Source organism: Culex quinquefasciatus, chromosome 2 (genome assembly GCF_015732765.1).
Source record: "Culex quinquefasciatus strain JHB chromosome 2, VPISU_Cqui_1.0_pri_paternal, whole genome shotgun sequence".
In the NCBI taxonomy this organism is placed as follows: Eukaryota; Metazoa; Arthropoda; class Insecta; order Diptera; family Culicidae; genus Culex; species Culex quinquefasciatus.
Genome location: NC_051862.1, coordinates 66,189,624 through 66,212,557, shown reverse-complemented (window position 1 = coordinate 66,212,557; position 22,934 = coordinate 66,189,624). Strand labels below are relative to the sequence as shown.

Sequence of the window (22,934 nt, the reverse complement as noted above, 5' to 3'; positions counted from 1 at the left end):
CATGGTTGAGGAACTCGTGAGTGAGTTTCCGAACCCTGCTTAAATGTAAATTATTACATAACATTTCCCACAAAAATGATTTGCATGCGATTTTTGCATTAGATGTAGTAAGTTAGAATCGAAAGTGAATCTGATTTTTTAAAATTAATGAAAAAATTGCATTGAATAGATCTTTTCTTCATTCCAGTAAAAAAAAAAAAAAATCAAACAATCTACCAATGATTTCACAGAGAATCCCTTTTAACAATACTTAAAATTACGCACAAACAGTTCATAAACTACGCCCCAAGTCACCCCGACATCGCCTTCGTCCTAACAAAAGTCAAATCCAGCGGCACCGGTCGTGGGGCACTTTCCGCCGCAACCGAGCTCAAATCTTCCCCATCATCTCCGGCACCACTAACATTCGCAGGAAGTAGAGGAGATCCCATCCGGTTGGGCGACCCGGACCCCGAACTCGACTTGGACTTCATCGACAGATCAATCGGTTCGTGCTGCTCGTGGTTCGCGTTGAGCTGGTGGTGATGCTTGTTGGCTATCAGGGCCAGCGAGACGGGTGGGATGGCGAACGGGATCGGGAAGTACGGGGTGGGTTCCGGTCGGAAGGGTGTTGGAAGCTGGTAGGGGGACATCCGGTCCAGGAGGGGTCGGTAGGTGTCCGAGGTGGTGGTCGTGGACGAGGATGGTGTGGAGGGGGTTCGCCGACTGGGGGTCTTCGGGCTGATCTTGGTGAGGGTCACCTCCGGAACTTCAACCTTGGGGGAGATCGTGGTGCGGGCGGTGTTGTTGGCCGCCGCGAACGGGTTGTTGGCGCTTTCGTCCGGATCGGCGGAAGATGCTCCGGAATCGCTTGGAGAGCTGGGTCTTTTGAGCTCTTTCTTTAGGGGGACGTTGTTGTTGTTGTTGCAGAGATTTGACAGGAAGTTCGCCGGGAGGAACCCGTTCGGCAACAACCCGGGGGAGTTGCTTCCGTTACTGTTGTTGTTATTGTTGCTACTGCTAGTGTCATTGTTGTTACTGGCCAGCGTGTTGTTGTTGTTGTTATTGCTGCTGCTGTTCTTCTGCGCCTGTTGTTCCTGCAGCAAACAGTGGATCTTGAACCAGTTGGACCTCCGACCGTACCGGGAGCCGCTCTTGGACATTCCGACCACGAGGCACTTGCGCAGCCGGCAGGCCTTGCACGCGGTTCGGTTCTTCTTGTTGATGACGCATTCACCGTTGTTTTTGCACTCCGAAATCGACGACAAATTGTTGTAAGTGCGGCCGAAGAAAGACTGCGAAGAAATGGAGAGGAAGAAGAAGGATGCGTTAATGCTTATTCATAAATGCAGGTCTGCAGAAATGAGATGAGTTTTGGAGAGGGGGGACCAATTTTTGCCAAACCAGTTCTACAAGTCAATTATCCCGGGGCTTCGAAGTTGAGGAATTGAACGCATTGTTCTGGAGGTTGAGTGGCGTGAAATTTTAAGCGATGTCTCAATAAACGAGGTCACGGCGTGACGTTCAGAATGTATTTTGATGACGAGGTAGAAACCTAAAAATACCAAGAAGATGCATTTCTTAAATATCAGATTCTTCAAAAAGCTTATTTTGCCATCGGGATTCGCCACTTCATTGACCACCTGAGTCGATAATCGTACTGAAGATCAAAAGTAACACAGTCATTACTCAAGATCCGCTCAAGACATCAACGCGCTATCTGATCTATTAAATCGTGAAGGCCGTTTCCCGAGAGACCTTCAAGTGCCCTCCCAGGACTTTAAACCCCCCTTTTCAGAGGTGGAAATGATGGCCAGAAAATCCTTTCTACTGCGCACCATTAACCCCGGTTGCGATAGCAGAAATGATAAATCTATCAATCGCGATAAAGCCATCTGAAAATTCTCCGATTCATGGCGTCCATTTGGTCAACACAGTGGTCAGCGCACAGCTTGAAGACAACATTTCATCATGATCGCAATCCATCGATAAGGACAGGCCGCGTGGCAGGTCGTTCAATATCTTGGCAGGGGGGGCCCCCAGGTCTTAGAGATAGCTATAGATTCGCGCTTATTGAGCACTTCATCGAGATGGACCTCACACCGGCCGGTCATTGAGTCAATTTCAACGCAATGGCCTTATTGAGGGCTGAAATGGGTTCACGTACGGCCAGTAGCCGGGTGTTTGTTGATTGTTCAGCAAAGTAGCTTTGTGTAAGGTTGGTAAGCTTACAGAAGGTTCGTATGAGCAGGTCGCGTCAATGGCAAAGTTGCTACTGGTAGAGGTTCACCTTTGTTGTAATGTTATTGATCGCGATTGATCGATTGATATCTGATGAAGTAATGATGATCTCTCGAAATCGATTGAAATGATTGCGTTGGTGGCGCAAGAATTCCGATTCTTGAGTGAAACCATCTAAACTTTAAAATATATATAAAATATTGTGATACCTAAGACTCTAAATATTAGAGGTGGGCAAAAAAAGAGCGAGCCGCTCAAAGAGCCGGTTCACTGAAAAGAGCGAACGAACCGTGGCTCACAAAAAAAGAACCGCGGTTCTTTTTTAAACTCCAGTCTTTTGGAATAAACCGTTTTAAGGTGGCATGATTTTTGTTATAAATATAAACTATTGAATTTCAAAAAATGTAGTATTTAATTTGTATTTGAGAATTGAAAATGCAATTTCAAATATTTCGATGCTTATAAAATTGTTTTTAAATAATTTTCTAAACGAAATGAAAAAAGCTTTTCATTGTACAACTGATTGTATATTAAAATTTTACCGGAATACAAATTTGAACATTTCAAATTGCATGATTTGAATATATTACCAAAAATCTACAGAATAGTTTAGAGATTTTGGAAAAAAATAAATCCTTTTGTTCGATTAAACTTTTGCGTTTATAGACTTTATCGATTAAATCAGAATGGAGAAAAGAGTTCACAGAATGTTTTCTCCAAATAAAATATCAGCATTAGTTCAATTCTTGCAGAAATAAACGCAATTTTAAAATTAATAGCAATTTTTAGGTATAAGTTTGGATGCCATTCAGTTACTCGAATGTTTAGGTTCGAGTAGAAACCTTGACATAGAGACCACCAAGACCTATGGTTTTCAAGGGCATCTTCTCGTTTTCAGTTTTATTTTTTTATCATCAAGTCCAATGTAAAATAACTTTTTAAATCACACGATTCTAAAAAAAAATGTCCAAATTTTGAAAAAGAGCGAAAGAGCCGTTCAAAAGATCGGCTCTTTTTAATGAGCGAACGAAAATGAGCGGCTCCTAAAAAAGAGTGGTTTTGCCCACCTCTACTAAATATTTATATTACCCTAACGTGAGGTCCCCACCGCTCTCAATCAGTTTTTGATTAAGACTCGTTCAATTGACTTTGAGCGTGTCAAACGGCTAATAATCCCCAATCGAATCTGATGGGCGACGACAGTTATGATAGTCGCATGGAGGCTGGTCACCTCTAACAACTCAATACCTCCGCCGTCGTCGTCGACGGCCCGCGCGCAAAAACTGGACCACTCAAGTGTGAACCCTCGTCACCATCTGTGGCCACACCGCCAAATCAGCCCCGGCTTCAAGTGGCAATGATTATTATCTAGTGCCGCACAGTTTTTCTTACCGCTGCGTTCCGAATTCCATCACGACACACATGCCGGTGGCCATCCTCACTCAGGTGTTTTCCGAATTTCGCCGGGGACCGTGAGAAATGCTTGACGCTCGCACAGCCAGTTATGGGCGGCGTACCCCGGAGGCAAACTGGGGGTCGTCTTCGTTAGAGGTTCAACCCCCTTCGTAAAAAAGGGTAGTTACAACACCCCGAGGGGGGAATCCTCCTGTAAGTACTGCGAACCTCTTTTTTTCGACACCTGTGGTCATCTTGATCGTGACCAAAAAAGCCGCGGGAACCAACTCAATTTGAGCTAATTGGACGGCGTGACTACCGGAGTTACGCAATGGTTTGACAGATCGCGACCTAACCTCAAACAAATGACTTCCCGCGGTAGAACCATAAATTTCAATATTCAGAACCGTGCGATCTCAGAATGGAAGTTGTAAAGCAATCTCTAGGTCAGTGAGTCGTCGTCGGTAATACCTTCAATCTACGAGAGCAGCTCCACTCAATCAATCTAAATGGTAGCAAAACATCGACGGCGACGACGACTTCAACGGTAGCAAGGTCACCCGTAATGGTCGGTACTTTGAAGCATAAGTAGTATGTGGTGGCCCCATTTGGAGTGATGGCAATAAAGGGATATTCAGTTGATGGCGATATTAGAGTGATTGCTGTTGTTGTTTGTCATTGAGTACAAACGTATTTTTTGGGGGGTGGTAATTAGGCCTAAAACGGTTAAAACCATCCACAGTTTCAATCGATCTACGTTGCGAAGCAGCATCCAGCGCCCGATCTCGTCGAACCTAACCTCTTCCGCACTGATCATCAGCCTCTGCAAGGAAGTAACATTTTATGACATCTCAGCAAAGCTATCAACGGTAGCAACAACAACTCCGAGTCCGCTCCGTCAAGGATGGCCAAATCGGTCTACCACGGCTCGGAACCGGTGGTGACTGTCGATGAATTTTAAATGAACCTCGACAAGATAATCGCTTTTGATCGTTCAGCCGTGCTCCGGTTGTTTTACGACCCGATTTAGAAGCAGTTCAGCACTCGGTTGATTGCAGGTGGTGGTGCGGGGGATGCTGTTCGAGGGAAGTCGTGTGCAATATCGGAGATGCGCTTTGGGATTGCAGGTCTTCAAAGTTGCAACTTTGATAGGAATTTGATGGGGACAACATCGAGTTTGAAAACATTCACTGAACAGGTTAAATGAAAATAGGCCAGAAGCTCAAGCAGCCAATTCAGAACCATTCGCCGGACATCCACGTCCAGCAAGTGTTCCATAAATTAGTCACAAATAGCTCAGATTCCATTCCCTGGGGCATTCGCGTGGGCATGTACTTCACACAACCCCCGTTGACCCCCAGGCTTATCTCGGCGTCCAATCAAATCAAAACGATCGTTCGCATGTAAACAAACCAGCCACTATTTGTAATAAAAATGTTGAATAATTATGCAGTCAGACGTCGGACATGACTCTGCCAGCGCTTCCTCCCCGCAGTCTCTCCAGGTTTGTCTGTTCAAGCCAAGTCTGCTACACATTAGATTGAATTAAACCGCTTCTGTGCCTGAAGTGTACCAGGCTCAAGTGCACCACCGCAGAGCGTCATATTGCCATTTATGGCGGGAAAATGTTGTTGATCCGCGAGGGTTCTTGCAAGCTGTTTTTTTTTTTTTTTTTGCTCAAGATTGACAGTTCTTATATCGTCGGGGGAATGGATCCGCTTGGATCCATTCGCGTCCTCATCAGGTGACATCTTGAGCTCGATCAGTTCGAACGCGGTTGGATTTATTGACGACTAATGCTTGTTATGGGTTGTTAATGAAGATGGAGCACTGGAGCAGGATTCGTACAAAAAACACGCTGGTATGCTGGCATTAATCATGGGAAAAATCGAAAAGATGGATTTATTGGGGTAGGCTTGGGACGTCGTCTTCGGACTGGAAGAGAGTAATTCTTCGAATATTACTTAAATCAATGGTTTTTCTGAGAGTAGCTTATAAGCAATTCCAGCTCAAATCAGGAATTTTTCTGGTACTTTTGTACCCGACCCTCTCCGATTTCAATGAAACTTTGTAGACATGTTATCCTAGGCCTATATAAGCCATTTTTGTGTATATGAAGCCAATAGTGCTCGAAAACAACATTTGAGAAGGGCGTAAGGTATTTAAATATTTTTGTATTTTGTAATTTAAAATTACTGTATCTCGAAGCCGTTGCATCGTATCAAAAGTGGTCAAAGACAAACTTGTAGGAAATTGACGGGCTTTCTGAAAAAATACACTGAAACAAAATACACGCCACTTCTATGAGATTTTTGATTTTTATGTCTAAAACTTAAATTTAAAGGTGATGTCACGATTTTTTTCGTTCAAAATTTTGAGGAATAGCCTAAAATGTTACCAAAAGACTGACGAAAAATGCAGGATGGTATGTCTCTCCTAAAAAATACAAAAATCATTTACTAAAACTGTTTTTTTGAAAAGTGGTCTAAACGTCAAAATTTTAAAACCCGGTAGTGGCAATCGATTCTCTAGACAATTTTACATAAAAGTCTCCATATTGACCATTGTCCTATGTCCAATCCTTGGGAAGATACAGCGGTTTTAAAATAAAAATGTTGAAAAATAGGTTTTTGGTGGTTTTTGCAATTTCTATATGACAGACTTGGTTTTTCAGTCTCGTAAATATTTTTACCGGAAAGCTCGTCCAATTTCCCATAAGTTTGCCTTTGACAGCTTTTTGATTTGACTCGTTTTATATTTAGGTAAGCAAATTTACTATCCAGGTTTCTACCACACTGAAAAAATATTCTATTTTCAGTTATTAGCAATGTAGTTAAGCTTATATCTGTAAGCCCTTACATCCAATTGAAATGCTGTCGAAGGCAAACTTATGGGAAATTGGACGAGCTTTCCGGTAAAAATATTTACGAGACTGAAAAACCAAGTCTGTCATATAGAAATTGCAAAAAACCACCAAAAAACCTATTTTTTCAACATTTTTATTTTTAAAACCGCTGTATCTTCCCAAGGATTGGACATAGGACAATGGTCAATATGGAGACTTTTATGTAAAATTGTCTGGAGAATCGATTGCCACTACCGGGTTTTAAAAATTTTGACGTTTAGACCACTTTTCAAAAAAACAGTTTAAGTAAATGATTTTTGTATTTTTTTAGGAGAGACATACCATCCTGCATTTTTCGTCATTCTTTTGGTAACATTTTAGGCTATTCCCTCAAAAATTTTGAACGAAAAAAAATCGTGACATCACCTTTAAATTTAAGTTTTAGACATAAAAATCAAAAAATCTCATAGAAGTGGCGTGTATTTTTGTTTCAGTGTATTTTTTTCAGAAAGCCCGTCCAATTTCCTACAAGTTTGTCTTTGACCACTTTTTGATACGATGCAACGGCTTCGAGATACAGTAATTTTAAATTACAAAATACAAAAATATTTAAATACCTTACGCCCTTCTCAAATGTTGTTTTCGAGCACTATTGGCTTCATATACACAAAAATGGCTTATATAGGCCTAGGATAACATGTCTACAAAGTTTCATTGAAATCGGAGAGGGTCGGGTACAAAAGTACCAGAAAAATTCCTGATTTGAGCTGGAATTGCTCTTATATCTTGTGGATTGAAAATCCTTATTTTTTAGTTAACAAAAATATAGACATTAGTCCAACCATGTACTATCGGCATCAAATCTTCAAAGCCACATAAAGATCACATCAGAAATAAAAACTCGTGAAACTTATCGTCCCGCTGAAAAAAACTACCTGCCATCAAACAGAGATTACATTTTTCATAGTTATGCTGATTAACATTAACGCACTCGCGCGGGTCGTCTCACCTGAGCGAGAAGGTTCATTAGCCACATCCAGCATCCAACCCGGGGTCGTTCCGAGATAAGTTGGGCCCAGAACCGATCATAAAAACCGCTCAATCCATTTCACCCGTACGCGCGCGCGCACTTCAAACTCCCACAAAACGCTAATTTACAGCGCACTTCATTTTTGCTATTAGGCCATTAGCCAGAGACGAACCTTTCGTCGGCACCTCTCGTTTGCACCCACTTACTGGAGTCCTGGAGCGGAGGAGATCTGACCGAGGAGTCAGGTACACACCATAAATCACGCCACTAATTGATCGTTACTCGCGGGGCCAGATCGGAGATCGATATTCCGATGCCGCGGCGATCGTTAAAATTAGCGAAAGTATCACGGCGTTGGCCAATCTATTTCAACAATAAAATAGACCTTCCAGGAATTCAAAGCGGGATGATGACTCTGCTGAAGGACCTGTGGTCGGTCGTATCCTTACAATGTTGTGCGAGCTTTTATGGCGCCTCAAATGGCCATCTCGCGTTGGGGGAGATTTGAATCTCTTGACAATTGCAAACTGCGCCACAATGGTAAAAATCACGGGGAAAATTACGCCCCCAGATTGGTTTGTCTAACTGGTTAGCGGCACAGTGGGAATATCTTTGAGATTTTAAGAGATATTGTATTTACACTTATTTAATAAATTAAACATAATAAATTAACAAAATTTCACCGAAAATCAATTGAAGAATAAACAATATTTAATTTACCTATCGAATGTTGCTAAAATTTCACAGATTTTTCTATTTATCAGATAATTGGTAAAATTAAACAATGTTAGTAAAAAAGTGTAAGCGTGTGAGTTTTGATGAACAAAATTATTGCTCAAAACTTAAAATATTTTTTGCAAAAACCACATTAAAAAAATTAAAACTCCGGAACGGCTGAACCATTTTAATAGCGCCACAATTCAAAAGTTTGGCTTTTCAGGAAAAAGATGTTGACATCCGACAAAACTAGCTAAATATTTGAAAAGGTCCCATGAAAAATTAATTTCCAGATATGAAGGTCCAGGGATCAAAAAGCTCATATCGTAAAATATTTTCCATTGTTCTTGTAATATTTTACAAAACATAACCAAAAATTATTTTTGGGTTGGGTTGGGTTTGTTTTTGTTTTTGTTTTTGTTTTTGTTTTTGTTTTTGTTTTTGTTTTTGTTTTTGTCTTTGTTTTTGTTTTTGTTTTTGTTTTTGTTTTTGTTTTTGTTTTTGTTTTTGTTTTTGTTTTTGTTTTTGTTTTTGTTTTTTTTGTTTTTGTTTTTGTTTTTGTTTTTGTTTTGTTTTTGTTTTTGTTTTGTTTTTGTTTTTGTTTTTGTTTTTGTTTTTGTTTTTGTTTGTTTTTGTTTTTGTTTTTGTTTTTGTTTTTGTTTTTGTTTTTGTTTTTGTTTTTGTTTTTGTTTTTGTTTTTGTTTTTGTTTTTGTTTTTGTTTTTGTCTTTGTTTTTGTTTTTGTTTTTGTTTTTGTTTTTGTTTTTGTTTTTGTTTTTGTTTTTGTTTTTGTTTTTGTTTTTGTTTTTGTTTTTGTTTTTGTTTTTGTTTTTGTTTTTGTTTTTGTTTTTGTTTTTGTTTTTGTTTTTGTTTTTTTTTTTGTTTTTGTTTTTGTTTTTGTTTTTGTTTTTGTTTTTGTTTTTGTTTTGTTTTTTTGTTTTTGTTTTGTTTTTGTTTTTGTTTTTGTTTGTTTTGTTTTTGTTTTTGTTTTGTTTTGTTTTTGTTTTTGTTTTTGTTTTTGTTTTTGTTTTTGTTTTTGTTTTTGTTTTTGTTTTTGTTTTTGTTTGTTTTGTTTTGTTTTTGTTTTTGTTTTTGTTTTTGTTTTTGTTTTTGTTTTTGTTTTTGTTTTTGTTTTTGTTTTTGTTTTTGTTTTTGTTTTTGTTTTTTGTTTTTGTTTTTGTTTTTGTTTTTGTTTTTGTTTTTGTTTTTGTTTTTGTTTTTGTTTTGTTTTTGTTTTTGTTTTTGTTTTTGTTTTTGTTTTGTTTTTGTTTTTGTTTTTGTTTTTGTTTTTGTTTTTGTTTTTGTTTTTGTTTTTGTTTTGTTTTTGTTTTTGTTTTTGTTTTTGTTTTTGTTTTTGTTTTTGTTTTTGTTTTTGTTTTTGTTTTTGTTTTTGTTTTTGTTTTTGTTTTTGTTTTTGTTTTTTGTTTTTGTTTTGTTTTTTGTTTTTGTTTTTGTTTTTGTTTTTGTTTTTGTTTTTGTTTTTGTTTTTGTTTTTGTTTTTGTTTTGTTTTTGTTTTTGTTTTTGTTTTTGTTTTTGTTTTTGTTTTTGTTTTTGTTTTTGTTTTTGTTTTTTTTTTTTTGTTTGTTTTTGTTTTTGTTTTTGTTTTTGTTTTGTTTTTGTTTTTGTTTTTGTTTTTGTTTTTGTTTTTGTTTTTGTTTTTGTTTTTGTTTTTGTTTTTGTTTTTGTTTTTGTTTTTGTTTTTGTTTGTTTTTGTTTTTGTTTTTTTGTTTTTGTTTTTGTTTTTGTTTTTGTTTTTGTTTTTGTTTTTGTTTTTGTTTTTGTTTTTGTTTTTGTTTTTGTTTTTGTTTTTGTTTTTGTTTTTGTTTTTGTTTTTGTTTTTGTTTTTGTTTTTGTTTTTGTTTTTGTTTTTGTTTTTGTTTTTGTTTTTGTTTTTGTTTTTGTTTTTGTTTTTGTTTTTGTTTTTGTTTTTGTTTTTGTTTTTGTTTTTGTTTTTGTTTTTGTTTTTGTTTTTGTTTGTTTAGGGGGTAATTTTTGTCATTGATCCGACCCAAATCATCGATATCTAGTGACGGAGGGGCGGATAACAAATCAATAAAGTTTTGAGAAGGTCTATTAAATACGAACCTTTTGTTTTTTTTTTATTTGCTTATTAGGCATAATTTATTTTACAAATATTTTTTCCAAGCCCACAGTGATCATTGTGCGTTCATACGCCACTCTGGACTCTGTTTATAAATAATCTTTTACGGCGCTGTTAAAACCGTTTGTTAGTCGTCGCAAAAGGCGCATTTTATGCGTTTTATCGACAGGCAACGCGCGGAAATTAAACTTATTTCCAGATTTCAGCGGCGGTGGGAAGGAGGCCCCGAAGTCCTGGTTTGGTTGATCTGCAATTTCATAGGCCATCGCTGCTGCTCTTCTTGCTGTCGTAAACCATTTCATGTGATCGTTATTTAGTTGCCAGTCAGGAATGCTCCTCCTTCGCCTCGATTGAGTTGGCTATGATGATGATGAGTTGGTCTAGCGGAGGTACTTCTCTCTTTTGAAGAGAAAGGAATCGATTTTGGTCCAATATGGCAACAAGTTTGTTGGGTTTGTAACGTTACAATGGGGTGGGGAGATGTGCTGATCATATGTGGATTTGTAGGTTGATTGTTTCAAACCTTAAAGTTGCGATCATTGCTGGTGACAAACAACGTTGAAGAAGATCGTCAGTGCTGTCACCAGCTCGAACACCCCACCGAGAAGCTGATTAGCTAGTGGCCTTGAGGTAATTTGAAACTGCAGTTCCGTGAGAAACCGTACTCGGAGATCAACGATGAGCGTTGCTTCCTCGCGGCAACCTTCACACTTTCATGGTGACTGAAACGATGACCACGGGTGCGTTTTATGACCGCTGCGTTCCTTCGGGGCCTCCAAATGCCACCCCTGTAGCATCAATAAATTTGCACGCAATAATCATGAACCCGCACGAGCTCCCTCAAATGGCCCCCACAGGCGTCAATTTGGCCAACTCGATGAAACGTCATCCGTCGTCAACTCCGTAACTCGTCTCATCCGGACGGGGCCTTCCGCAGACTAGACGTCGTCGTCGTCAGGTTGACCGCAGATTGCCGTATAATTAATGGTCACCCCCAGCTCTTGTCAAGTGGCGGTTTTTATGACCGCTGGACCACTCACTCAGGCTCAAGCTCTAAGCTCGGCTGGGAAATTGTTACCGTTTTGGGTTGATATTTGGATCACACGCAGGAGACTAGAGGACCACTTTATGGCGGCCCACCATCAATTACTTTAGCAGTGAATTTTATCATTCTAATTAGCTGACATTTCGTCCGGGGCGTCCAACGTCGCTGAGTGGACGACTTCTTCGAGGGTCGTAAAACCCTGGATCCGAATCATCTCCCGGTGGTGGCTGGGGGCTGCTCGTAACGCAATCACCATAATCGTTAAACAAAAAGTGGTCTAATTACTGGGTACACTGGTTCGCACGGAAGATTAAATCGTTGTAGAATGGTTTGACTAGCTGCAAAAATCTGTTGGAGATTGGCTGACAATAATTATAAAATTTCAATAATATTGTAATTTATTTAAAGACATTCGAAAAATAAATTTAAAGCTAATTTTGTTAGATTAAGCTTTTAACATTTTAGCTTAAATTTGTATTAAAAATGTTTAAGATTTTATTTGGAGCAATTGAAGTTTAAACTTCATCTTTCCAGAGAGTCTCTTCCAGTCAGGTGTGGTCCCCTAACTCAAGTACCTGGTTGTGATTTTCAGCTAATTTAAATGTTATTTTTAGCGCTCGCGCGCTGAGTCACCTCAGAGTGGACAAACCAGGCCGGAATTCGACTGCCCTCCGGAGAGGCTCCCATCATCATCATCCGGGGGTTGAGGGGCAATTAGAGCATCGAGCAGTCGTCGCGGAAGACTAATTCAATTTGCAAGTTTGGAGTGATGACAGGTCGCCATTGAAATTCGTGCACGTACGCGTGGTCAGGTCTCCCTGCCAAAAACGGATGAATTAGTCAGGGATTTCACTCGATGACGGGTCGGATTTGGGATTGCCTTTGGTCCAAATGAAGATCAGGTGTGATGATCCCGTTTGGGATGGGGTATTGTTTGACCAATATGGAAATCGAAAACGGTTTGACCAGTATTTTGCGTCTGAAATATGTCAGGGATGAAGATTATTATTACTTGAAATCAATGACAGATTGGAACACATTTTTCAGAAATTTAATTCAGTTCAAATTAAACCAAAGAGGCACCTTTCCAGGTTGCAATCAATCAACAAATTCGGCAGCCTTCCGATCCTCATGAATGGTCCACATTATGCATCGCTAACGAATCCTAATCCCCGCTCAGGGCCATTTCCAACAAACTGTGTTAGTGATGCAACCTTTTATCGGTGTGCGAAAACGAAAAATCGAAAACATTCATACCCCTCTTCGTTCCGAAAACCCCTTCTCAAATTAGTGCATCGAAATGTGAAACTATCTCATTAAGGGGCTTGAAATGTGTATAATTTAATTTGCTTCGAGTAGGAGCTCCCTGACGGCGATGACGTACACCGCGAGAAAGAGCAGTGTTTGTTTAATTTCTGGTAACCCGAGCAGAGTTGGTTCGATGGACAATATAACAGTTATTGCAGCAAGTACAATTTATACAGTTTTTACACAGTTTTTTAAGAATGACGAACCGATCAGTTTCCAAACAGCAACACAACATATTAATGTTAGGGTTTAAAAAGCACATTTCTTGAAAGCAGCTTTTAACAAACTGTGTTACTATTGAGAAAAAATTGCTAAAAAATAAACATTTTAACATTTTAATTTTAACCGAATAAATATAACTTCATGGCTTTGACAACAAAACTCACATGTCAATTTTAGAACAAGATGCAACTCAATAAAACTGTGTAACGTGATTTTCTTCTGCTCGGGTAAGTTCGCAGGGCACTTTTCAGCGTGCTCCACATGAGTTTTGCACTTTTATTATTTCGTTTTTCTGATTTTTTTCGGAAAACGAAAGCTTCTTCTTGGCAGATTCTTCACCTCAGACTGCTCGACAAAACCGTTTTTTTTTGTCCGCGATGCTCACGCGAACATTAATTACAACATTTACGTCGCTGGACGTCTCTGCGATGATTTGGCGATTGCAGACCACTGCCAGCCTAGTAATTGCTCGATTAAAGTGCCCACCCCGAGAAAAAAACCTCTCGCGAAAAGGGTTGGGAAATGCACGCAACTTTCCACCGGTGGTGGTCGCGCATCGGTAATTGAAATCTGGGAGAGACGAAATTGACCACTGGCAATAAAACGCACCAAAATGATACATTACGAAAATGGTTCGAACCCGGGGGTCAGCCCGGCGATAACGACCTGGTTCCGCGAGGACGCCCGCGGTCATTTTGAAAATTTTCGATTCTCCGGCGCGGACAAAACGTGACCGCGTACAATCGCGTACAATTCCGACATGTTTCATAATTTATCATTGCCGAATGTGCATTGGGCTGGTGTGCAGTTGGGAACCTCTCGCCTTGGAGAGTGGAGTCCGCGTCCTCAACGGAAGCCCCCGTTGGCGGGTCGAGGGTCCACGGTGTCTCGAATCCAATTAATTTAATGATATAATTATAAGGAGATATCAATAAACAAATAAACGGAATGATACACAGGTCGAGGATGAGGGAAAAAGGCACTGTGCGAACTCGACGAAGGAGCAGCAGCAATCGATTCCAGCTGGCTTGGGGGTTTGGGGTTTTGCACCCAAGTGAAAGAGCTCTGGCAGGCATATGATTTTGTTTTATTTTAAAGCCTGATTCAATTTATTTTACAATTTTACAATAATTTTCAAAATTAGTGAAAAATATGTTTTTCTCAGTGTCATAATTTTTGTCTTAATTATTATTATCTATTATTTATTATTATTTATTTATTTTTGTTTTTGTCCACATTTTTGGACTCGCAATATCCCGGAAACTTTTTGAAATTTTCTGCTTTCTTTAGTTAAAAAAAATGTATTTCAAAAATCAAGCTCGATATTGATGTCTGTCAATGTAAAAAATAAATATTTTTTGCCCTTTCAAAAGGTTACTTTTGATATTGATATTTCTAAATTATTCAAATAGAAAAGTGCACAAAGTATCACAAATGGTTTACTTTTTACCATTAAAATCGATCTTTTTGTATCCGAGATCGGGAGTTAAAAAACTGCTACTCTGAAAAAACTAATTTTTCACCAAATTTGAAAATTTGGAAGATATTTCTAGGCTTTCCGATTATTTTTATTGCAAGGGTACTTTTCCGATATGAAATATTTTCAAACTGCAAAAAAAATAATGTCTTTCGAAAAAATTACAAAACATGCAAAAAACTTGAAATCACACCTCACTAGATAAAAAAAGTTAAGTTATTATCGCTAACAAATTTTGTTTCACAATATTTTTAAACTATTCCAAAAAACATTTAAAATTTAAATACTTAAATTTTCATAATTTGCAATATGAGTATCAAACGAAGCAAAATTCTGTATGCATTTTCATGATATTAGATATTTTTGATTCTCATTTTTTCTCAAAGTACCAAGAAAATAATAACAAGAGAAACCTTAATAAAGTTAAAATGATTGCCTAATTTCACATAGTTTAATACCTATATCAAGAATTATAGAAATTTGAGTATTTTTGAATTTGTTGCTGTTGCTGTTGCTGTTGCAAATATTGAAATAAAATCAAATATTTTCCAAAAAATCAGGGGAGATTTTTTTTTTTTTTCAAAAAACTTCAAAAATTCAGCGTGATTGCAATTGGAAATGCAATTTCTTGCATTATTTTTTTTCAATGGAAATAAAAAAAAGTATAAAAATTGAAATAAAGAACCAAGGTTTCAACATTTGAATGAAAAAAGTGTTTTAAAATGCATTATACATCTGTCCAGTTGTTGTGCAGTCATTGATTTCCAAAATATCAAAGTATCGGCAAAATTTGGAAGTTGCTTTTCTGTATTTTCGACATACCCCCTAAAGAAATCATCAACAGTGTAACCTAATTTGTTATACTTTTATTTTGCTAAATATGGCCAAAACTATGGGATTTTTTTACAATTTTGTCTAGGACAATACTTTTGCCAAGAAATGTGGTCTTGATACCAAACCATTAATGAAAATTTAAAAATTTAAATATTATGTCCAAAACCCAATTTGTAATTTTTATTTTTTATTTTTTTAAATATGGCCAGAACAATGAGATTTGTTGTACCAATTTCAACATGGACTTTATTTTGGCCATGAAATATGATATTTATAGGTAATTCTCTACCAACTCACACGAAATCGGGAAAAGTTGCCCCGACCCCTCTTCGATTTCCGTGAAACTTTGTCCTAAGGGGTAACTTGTGTCCCTGATCACGAATCCGAGGTCCGTTTTTCTCATGACGGAGGGCGGTACGACCTTCCATTTTGAACATGCGAAAAAGAGGTGTTTTTCAATAATTTGCAGCCTGAAACGGTGATGAGATAGAAATTTGGTGTCAAAGGGACTTTTATGTTAAATTAGACGCCCGATTTGATGGCGTACAGAATTCCGAAAAAACGTATTTTCATCGAAAAACACTAAAAAAGTTTTAAAATTCTCCCATTTTCCGTTACTCGACTGTAAAAAAATTTGGAACATGTCATTTTATGGGAAATTTAATGTACTTTTCGAATCTACATTGACCCAGAAGGGTAATTTTTTCATTTAGAACAAAATTTTTCATTTTAAGATTTCGTGTCTTTTCTAACTTTGCAGGGTTATTTTTTAGAGTGTAACAATGTTCTACAAAGTTGTAGAGCAGACAATTACAAAATTTTTGATATATATACATGAGGTGTTTGCTAAAAAACATCACGAGTTATCGTGATTTTACGAAAAAAAGTTTTGAAAAAGTTACTTTTTGCGTTTCTCTTTGTTTCGTTGTCCGTGTCTGTCGCGGGTGACCATGAACGGCCATGATCGACGACGACCAACTTTTTCAAAACTTTTTTTCGTAAAATCGCGATAACTCGTGATGTTTTTAAGCAAACCCCTTATGTCTATATATCAAAATTTTTGTAATTGTCTGCTCTACAATTTTGTAGAACATTGTTACACTCTAAAAAATAACCCTGCAAAGTTAGAAAAAACACGAAATTTTAAAATGAAAAATTTTGTTCTAAATGAAAAAATGACCCTTCTGGGTCAATGTAGATTCGAAAAGTTCATTAAATTTCCCATAAAATGACATGTTCCAAAAAATTTTACAGTCAAGTAACGGAAAATGGGAGAATTTTTAAAACTTTTTTAGTGTTTTTTTCGATGAAAAATACCTTTTCGGAATTCTGAGTACGCCATCAAATCGGGCGTCTAATTTTACATAAAAGTCCCTTTGACACCAAATTTCTATCTCATCACCGTTTCAGGCTGCAAATTATTGAAAAACACCTCTTTTTTCGCATGTTCAAAAATGGAAGGGGTCGTACCGCCCCTCCGTCACGAGATATCCAAAAACGGACCTCGGATTCATGATCAGGGACAAAAGTTACCCCTTAGGACAAAGTTTCACGCAAATCGAAGAGGGGTCGGGGCAACTGCTGTGTGAGTTGGCGGAGAATTACCCACGTACAAATAAAGTTTAAACATCTTAAATATGATTTTAAAAAGAAAAACTATGACTATAAAAGTCACCCCGGAATATAAACTAAGATTTTTGAACGGAATTATTTATCTGAACTCTATTGAAAAAACTTTTTTTTTCCAAAATAGTGCATGGACTTTGTGTGGCCTACCCCAGTACATGTTCTAAAAATAATGATCTTGAGAAAAACCTTACCTGTTGGAAAATATTCCAAAAACAAATTGAAATCCTATCAAAGTCACCCCGGTTTACGGTACTCAAATTTTCATAATTTGAAATATGGGTATCAAACGAAGCTAAGTTCTGTATGCATTTACAATATATTTGATTTTTTTATACTCAATTTTTCACAAAATACTAAGAAAATAATATCAGGAAAAACTTTAATAAAGTTAAAATGAATATCTAACTTCATATAGTTTAATACCTCTATCAAGAATTATAGAAATTTGAGTATTTTCTAAAAATAAGGCATTTTGTTTATGCTGTTGCAAATACTAAAAAAAAATAAAAAAACTTTCCTAAAATTCAGGGGAGAATGTTTTTGTTTTTTTTTTCAAAAAAACTTTAAAATTTCAATGTGATCAGCTGAAAGCAATTGAAAATGCAATTCAATTATTATTTAAAAAGAAGTACAACAATTGAAATAACGAGCCATTGTTTCAACATTTAAATCAGGGGTGCTCAAAGTTGTTGAATGGTGGGCCAAATTCGAAGCTCACATGAACTTGCGGGCCAAATGAGAAAAAATGAAAAAAAAATAAAAATATTTTAATCTATAAAATTGAAAAAAAAATCATTTGAAATTTCAGGTTATTTTAGAACGTTTTTGTAATTTTTATATTTGTTTATCAATTGATTTAATTTCATTAAATTAAGAAAATTCTAAAAAAAATGCAAAACAAATATTTATTATTCATCTGAATTTTATTTGCAACTTTCGTGCCTCAACAATCAAAATCGAAATCGAAATCAATACAAATCAAAACAATATTCTTGACTAAATAAAATCATGATTCCACAAATATAACGAAAATAAAAAGGTATTTAGTTGAATGCACTTCTATTTCAACAAACTTTTTAATTTTTAAAATATATTTCAGAAGGAGTGACCCGAACTTTGTGAAAATGCGTATTTTTATTTTTAAATAATGTGCAACTTTAATAATAAGTTGTGGGTCATTGATCAATCCAATTTCAATAAATTTCATTCTGCCTTAATCAGTTGTTAGGTACTCAGATCCGTAACCCACACGTTATGAGTTCAAATGGTTGTGGAATGTTCTAAGTGCGAAATAAATGTTAGGCCAGGATAATAAAAAATCATACGTAATGATTTTTTTAAAAATGATTATATGCCTATATTTTAGTTTTATCCAAATTCGAACGTTCTACAACTTATTTCTAAAAATATTCGATGAAAATTCGGCCAAATTTACTTTTTTCAATCCTATTTAAAGTGTTATTTAAATAAGATTGATTTTTCAAAACAATATTTCCAGAGTTTTTTTTAAAGGACCAATAAACTATTGTCTATCATATGTTTATAGGACCTAATAAAAAAATCTCTATCATTAGTTTTATATTAAGAAGTCATGGGTTACCTATGCAGATAGAACCTTTCGAAAATTTAATCTGGAAATAATCTTAATTTTCGGGAAATATAAAATCACTTACAAATGCGTAAAAGGGCAATTTTACATGATCATTCAAAATGGGTCCGCGGGCCACAAAAAATCACCTCGCGGGCCACGTTTGGCCCGCGGGCCATACTTTGGTCACCCCTGATTTAAATGATAAAAGTGTTTTAAAATGCATTTTACACATGTCCAGTTGTTATGCCAACATTAGTTTCCAAAATATTTAAGTATCGACAAAAAAGATATTTTTTTGCGAAAAAAATTGCGGTTGTGTACATCAGAATTTCATAAAAATTGAATAAAAATTCTTATTGTTGAATTTGATTTTAACTAGCTATAGGAAAGTCAATACCAATTTTTCACAACCAAATTTGATTTTATTTTTTTTATTTTGGCAAAAATTTTGGCCATGAAATGTAGTTTTATACCAAAACTTTTTTTAAATGTTAAAAATTTGGAAGTTGTTTTTTCAATTATCGACATACCCCCAACAACAATTTGGTTGAAAATTTTCTAAGTGTAACCCAATATGTTGTATTTTTATTTGCTACATATGGCCAAAACTACGGGAATTTTTTCCGACTTTGTTTAAGCCATTATTTTGGCCATGAAAACATTTATAAAAATGTGAATGTAATTTTTTAAGGAAATCAACGATTAGTTAGAAAATTTTCTAAATGTCCATAACTCAATTTGTAATTATTTTTTTATTTTGCTAAATATGGCCAGAACCATTTTTTACCAATTTCATCATGGACTTTATTTTGACCAAATGTGGTATTTATGCCAAAACTTTTTTGAATAGTGAAAAATATGTAAAGCTGATTCTTTTAAATATTGATATACCCCCCCAAGGTTACCAATAGTTTGATCGAAAGTCTTGAAATAAAAAAAAAAGTGAAATATTTTACTATTTTTTATTGCTAAAACTTTCAAACATTTTTGTTGATTGCTCACTTGGACTGGTCTTTGTTAAATTATATATTTTTTTTTTTTCAAATGTTGAACAAAATTTGTCAGACGTCTGCCAATATTAACTGATTTTATGTAATATTCAATTTGAACCAAGCAAATTTCTAATAAACCAAAAATATGCAAACAATATCAAAATCAACTATATACTATTGCAAAAAACATATCTCCTCAATACCAAATTGAGTTATCGGGAACATTTTTTTCTCTGTTATCGATTTTCTTGTAATAATTTATATCACTTCCGGAATGATCTTCTGTAGTATCTCTGATAAATCCCGACATTTCTTGGTAAGCTGATTCTTTTCAAATTTGGTTACATCTAAAACTATTACTGAACTGCAAGGCAGTGGAGTTGGAGTTAAAGTCGAAGCGATAGAGTTGGTTGTTTTTGAAGTGCTAGAGAAGGATTGGAAGTAGGTTCGAAGCAAGTATTAAGAAAATACTGAGAAACCGCAGCCGAAGTTGGAGTCACTGAATCTTCAACAACCAAGTCGGAGTCGAAGTCATTTAATTTTCAACAATTTTGTTGTTGGTTCCCGACTCCGCAGATATAAAATCCTTTGTTTGGTATTTGGGCGCTTGTGCACTATCTTGTGACATGTCCTATCTTTTTACAGCAGATGTTAAGTCTTTAGCAGAAATTTTTATTTAGCATTTTCAACAGCACAAAAAAAAATGCAGGCAATCTTAAGACAAACTTATAAACAAAACTAAATCTTGTCACAAAAATTATCCTCCCCAGCTTTGAGTGCACAAAGTTATCACCGAAGTTTCCCGCGACTCTGCTCCGCGATTCAAGATCCATCCGTGGGCTTATCTCGCAGCTTGCTCCGCGGCTCAAGCCTTAATTATATGCATATGCTCAGCATCGAACTGATTAATTGGGGGCAATTTTCGGGGCTTAATTTTTGTGTGAAAAATATCAGTAAATTAGCGGTTCGCAATCAGTAGAGAATCGAGAAGGGACGGTTGGGCTTCCATTTTTGGAAGAAGCCGTATTAGTATTCGATTTGCTGTTTCAAATCACATTAAAATTTTAGATACATTTTTATTAGATCAGGTCTAGGTCGCTCGGCTGAAACCAGCTGACATTTACCTTCCAGTACTAAACTAGTTTGGCAGAGTTCAACTTTTCCCACACCACTTACCGAAAGTTCAACCTGCCAAACGTTGGACCCAAACGTCTCCCTTGATCATAGTTATTTGAACATCTCCTTCAATCTGCGCGCTCAATTCGTCTGACGTTTGCGGGCACGTGTAGGACCCCAATCACTGCTGTGTGGGTCTCCACAGACGTCTAATTGAGACTTTACCCACAGTTCATCAAACGAAGCAGGTCGACGGGCGGTTAAAACAAAGAAGCTCTCCGATGATGACTAACAGAATCGCAACATTGAGCCATTTTCGACTGATTTATATGAACTACATGTGCTGACTCTGCTGTTGATGGTTCGGTCTGGAGTGGAGATTCCAGATGATGGCGAAGACGACGCAGCATTCCAGCGGGCCTTGAGAGTAGCACTAAATGGGAAGTAATGTTCCCATGGATTCCCAAGTAAAGTAAATTATAACAAACTACGTACTGCTGCTAGACATTACTTGCGAGCCAGACAGAGTACGTGAAACTGTTCCATTGGGTTATCAACGACAAATCTGGTCTAGTCATGAGGGTTGGAGTCTGCTCCGGAGGCTTAGTCGGCATAAATTGCACTGACAAACTGGAGCGCGCTAAAAGTCATTTGAACAATTCCCTAGATGAGTTTATCACAAGACCGTGATGGGGTATTTTATTGTTTCATTAGAGAAAAATGGTTATCTTTTTCAATGACTTCAATTACACTTTTGAAACTTTAGTGACGCTGAATACGACAACGATCAACTTCAAGAGATTTGAGTCACACAACCCAGGTTAGTGATACCTCAAGCATTGGTATAACAGCATCATAAGCATTCAATTCACCCATGATAACCGTGATAACCTAGACCTTTTCCAAGTTTTCAAGAACGTGGCGCATCATCTAGAGCAGTGATTCTCAACGGGGGTACCGGCCTACTTGATTTACACGGTAGGGGGTACCAGCCTAGAAGAAGGTTGAGAATCGCTGATCTAGAGTGTGTGCAGAGCTCAGCCAACTCCAAGCCTTACAAACATAATTGCCCCTCGAGTGCCAATTAAATATTCATCCATGTCAACAGGTGCATTCACAAGCCATAAAATAATCTATAGGAGCCCATCCTAGAAGACAATCCGCAGGGGGAAGCCTCATCTCTCACCGGCTAAATAAATTACCATACGAGCTGAGCTGGGTCTCAGCGCTGAAGACGAGCTTCCCCAGAAGTGAATGGCAGCTTGGGAACACGCGTCTCCCCGATCTGGTTGTTGTTGTTGCGAACCAGCACATCTTCCCCCTTTCGCGCGAATTAATTCCGCACCGTCGTCGTCGTACCTGGTCCTGGTACACCTTGAACGATCGTGCGCACCTCGCCGATCTGAGTCGGCTTTTAATTAACAATTCAAACGACGGCCAATTGCGGCCTTTTTTCAAGCTGGGAGATGTGCGCGATTCGCGATATATGGAGATTTTGAGTGGCCACTCTCGAGAATCGTATCGGGAGTTGTGGTGAAAGTGATCGCGGAAAGCGCCACGCATTTGTGCTTGAAATTAGCTAAATGTTTCTTATTTTATGAAATTGCGTGCTGCGGAATAAGTTTGTGATAAGCGAAAAACAAAAAAAAAAACAAAGGAAACAAAAAACAAAAACAAAAACAAAAACAAAAAATAAAAAATAAAAACAAAAACAAAAACAAAAACAAAAACAAAAAACAAAAACAAAAACAAAAAACAAAAAACAAAAACAAAAACAAAAACAAAAAACAAAAACAAAAAACAAAAAACAAAAAAAAAAAAAAAACAAAAACAAAAACAAAAACAAAAAACAAAAACAAAAACAAAAACAAAAACAAAAAACAAAAACAAAAACAAAAAACAAAAACAAAAACAAAAAACAAAAACAAAAAAAAACAAAAACAAAAACAAAAACAAAAACAAAAACAAAAACAAAAACAAAAACAAAAACAAAAACAAAAAACAAAAAACAAAAACAAAAAACAAAAACAAAAACAAAACAAAACAAAACAAAAACAAAAAACAAAAACAAAAACAAAAACAAAAACAAAAACAAAAAACAAAACAAAAACAAAAACAAAAAACAAAAAACAAAAACAAAAACAAAACAAAAAACAAAAACAAAAACAAAAAACAAAAACAAAAAACAAAACAAAAACAAAACAAAAAACAAAAAACAAAAACAAAAACAAAAAACAAAAAACAAAAAAAAAAACAAAAACAAAAAACAAAAACAAAAACAAAAACAAAAACAAAAACAAAAGAGCAATTCCAGCTCAAATCAGGAATTTATCTGGTACTTTTGTACCCGACCCTCTCCGATTTCAATGAAACTTTGTAGACATGTTATCCAAGGCCTATATAAGCCATTTT

The 22,934-nt window shown here is 36.4% G+C and overlaps 1 protein-coding gene across 1 annotated transcript in view; it reads right to left on the bottom strand.

Annotated features, from left to right (window-relative positions):
- Positions 1-228: 228 nt before the first annotated feature.
- LOC6036814 (protein embryonic gonad) overlaps positions 229-22,934 on the bottom strand; it is a 58,223-nt gene continuing 35,517 nt past the window's right edge. Inside the window, exon 2 of the mRNA XM_038255579.1 lies at positions 229-1,274. Within this exon, the coding sequence (XP_038111507.1) occupies positions 291-1,274 (984 nt within the window). The 3' untranslated portion in view covers positions 229-290. The remainder of the gene's footprint in view (positions 1,275-22,934) is intronic.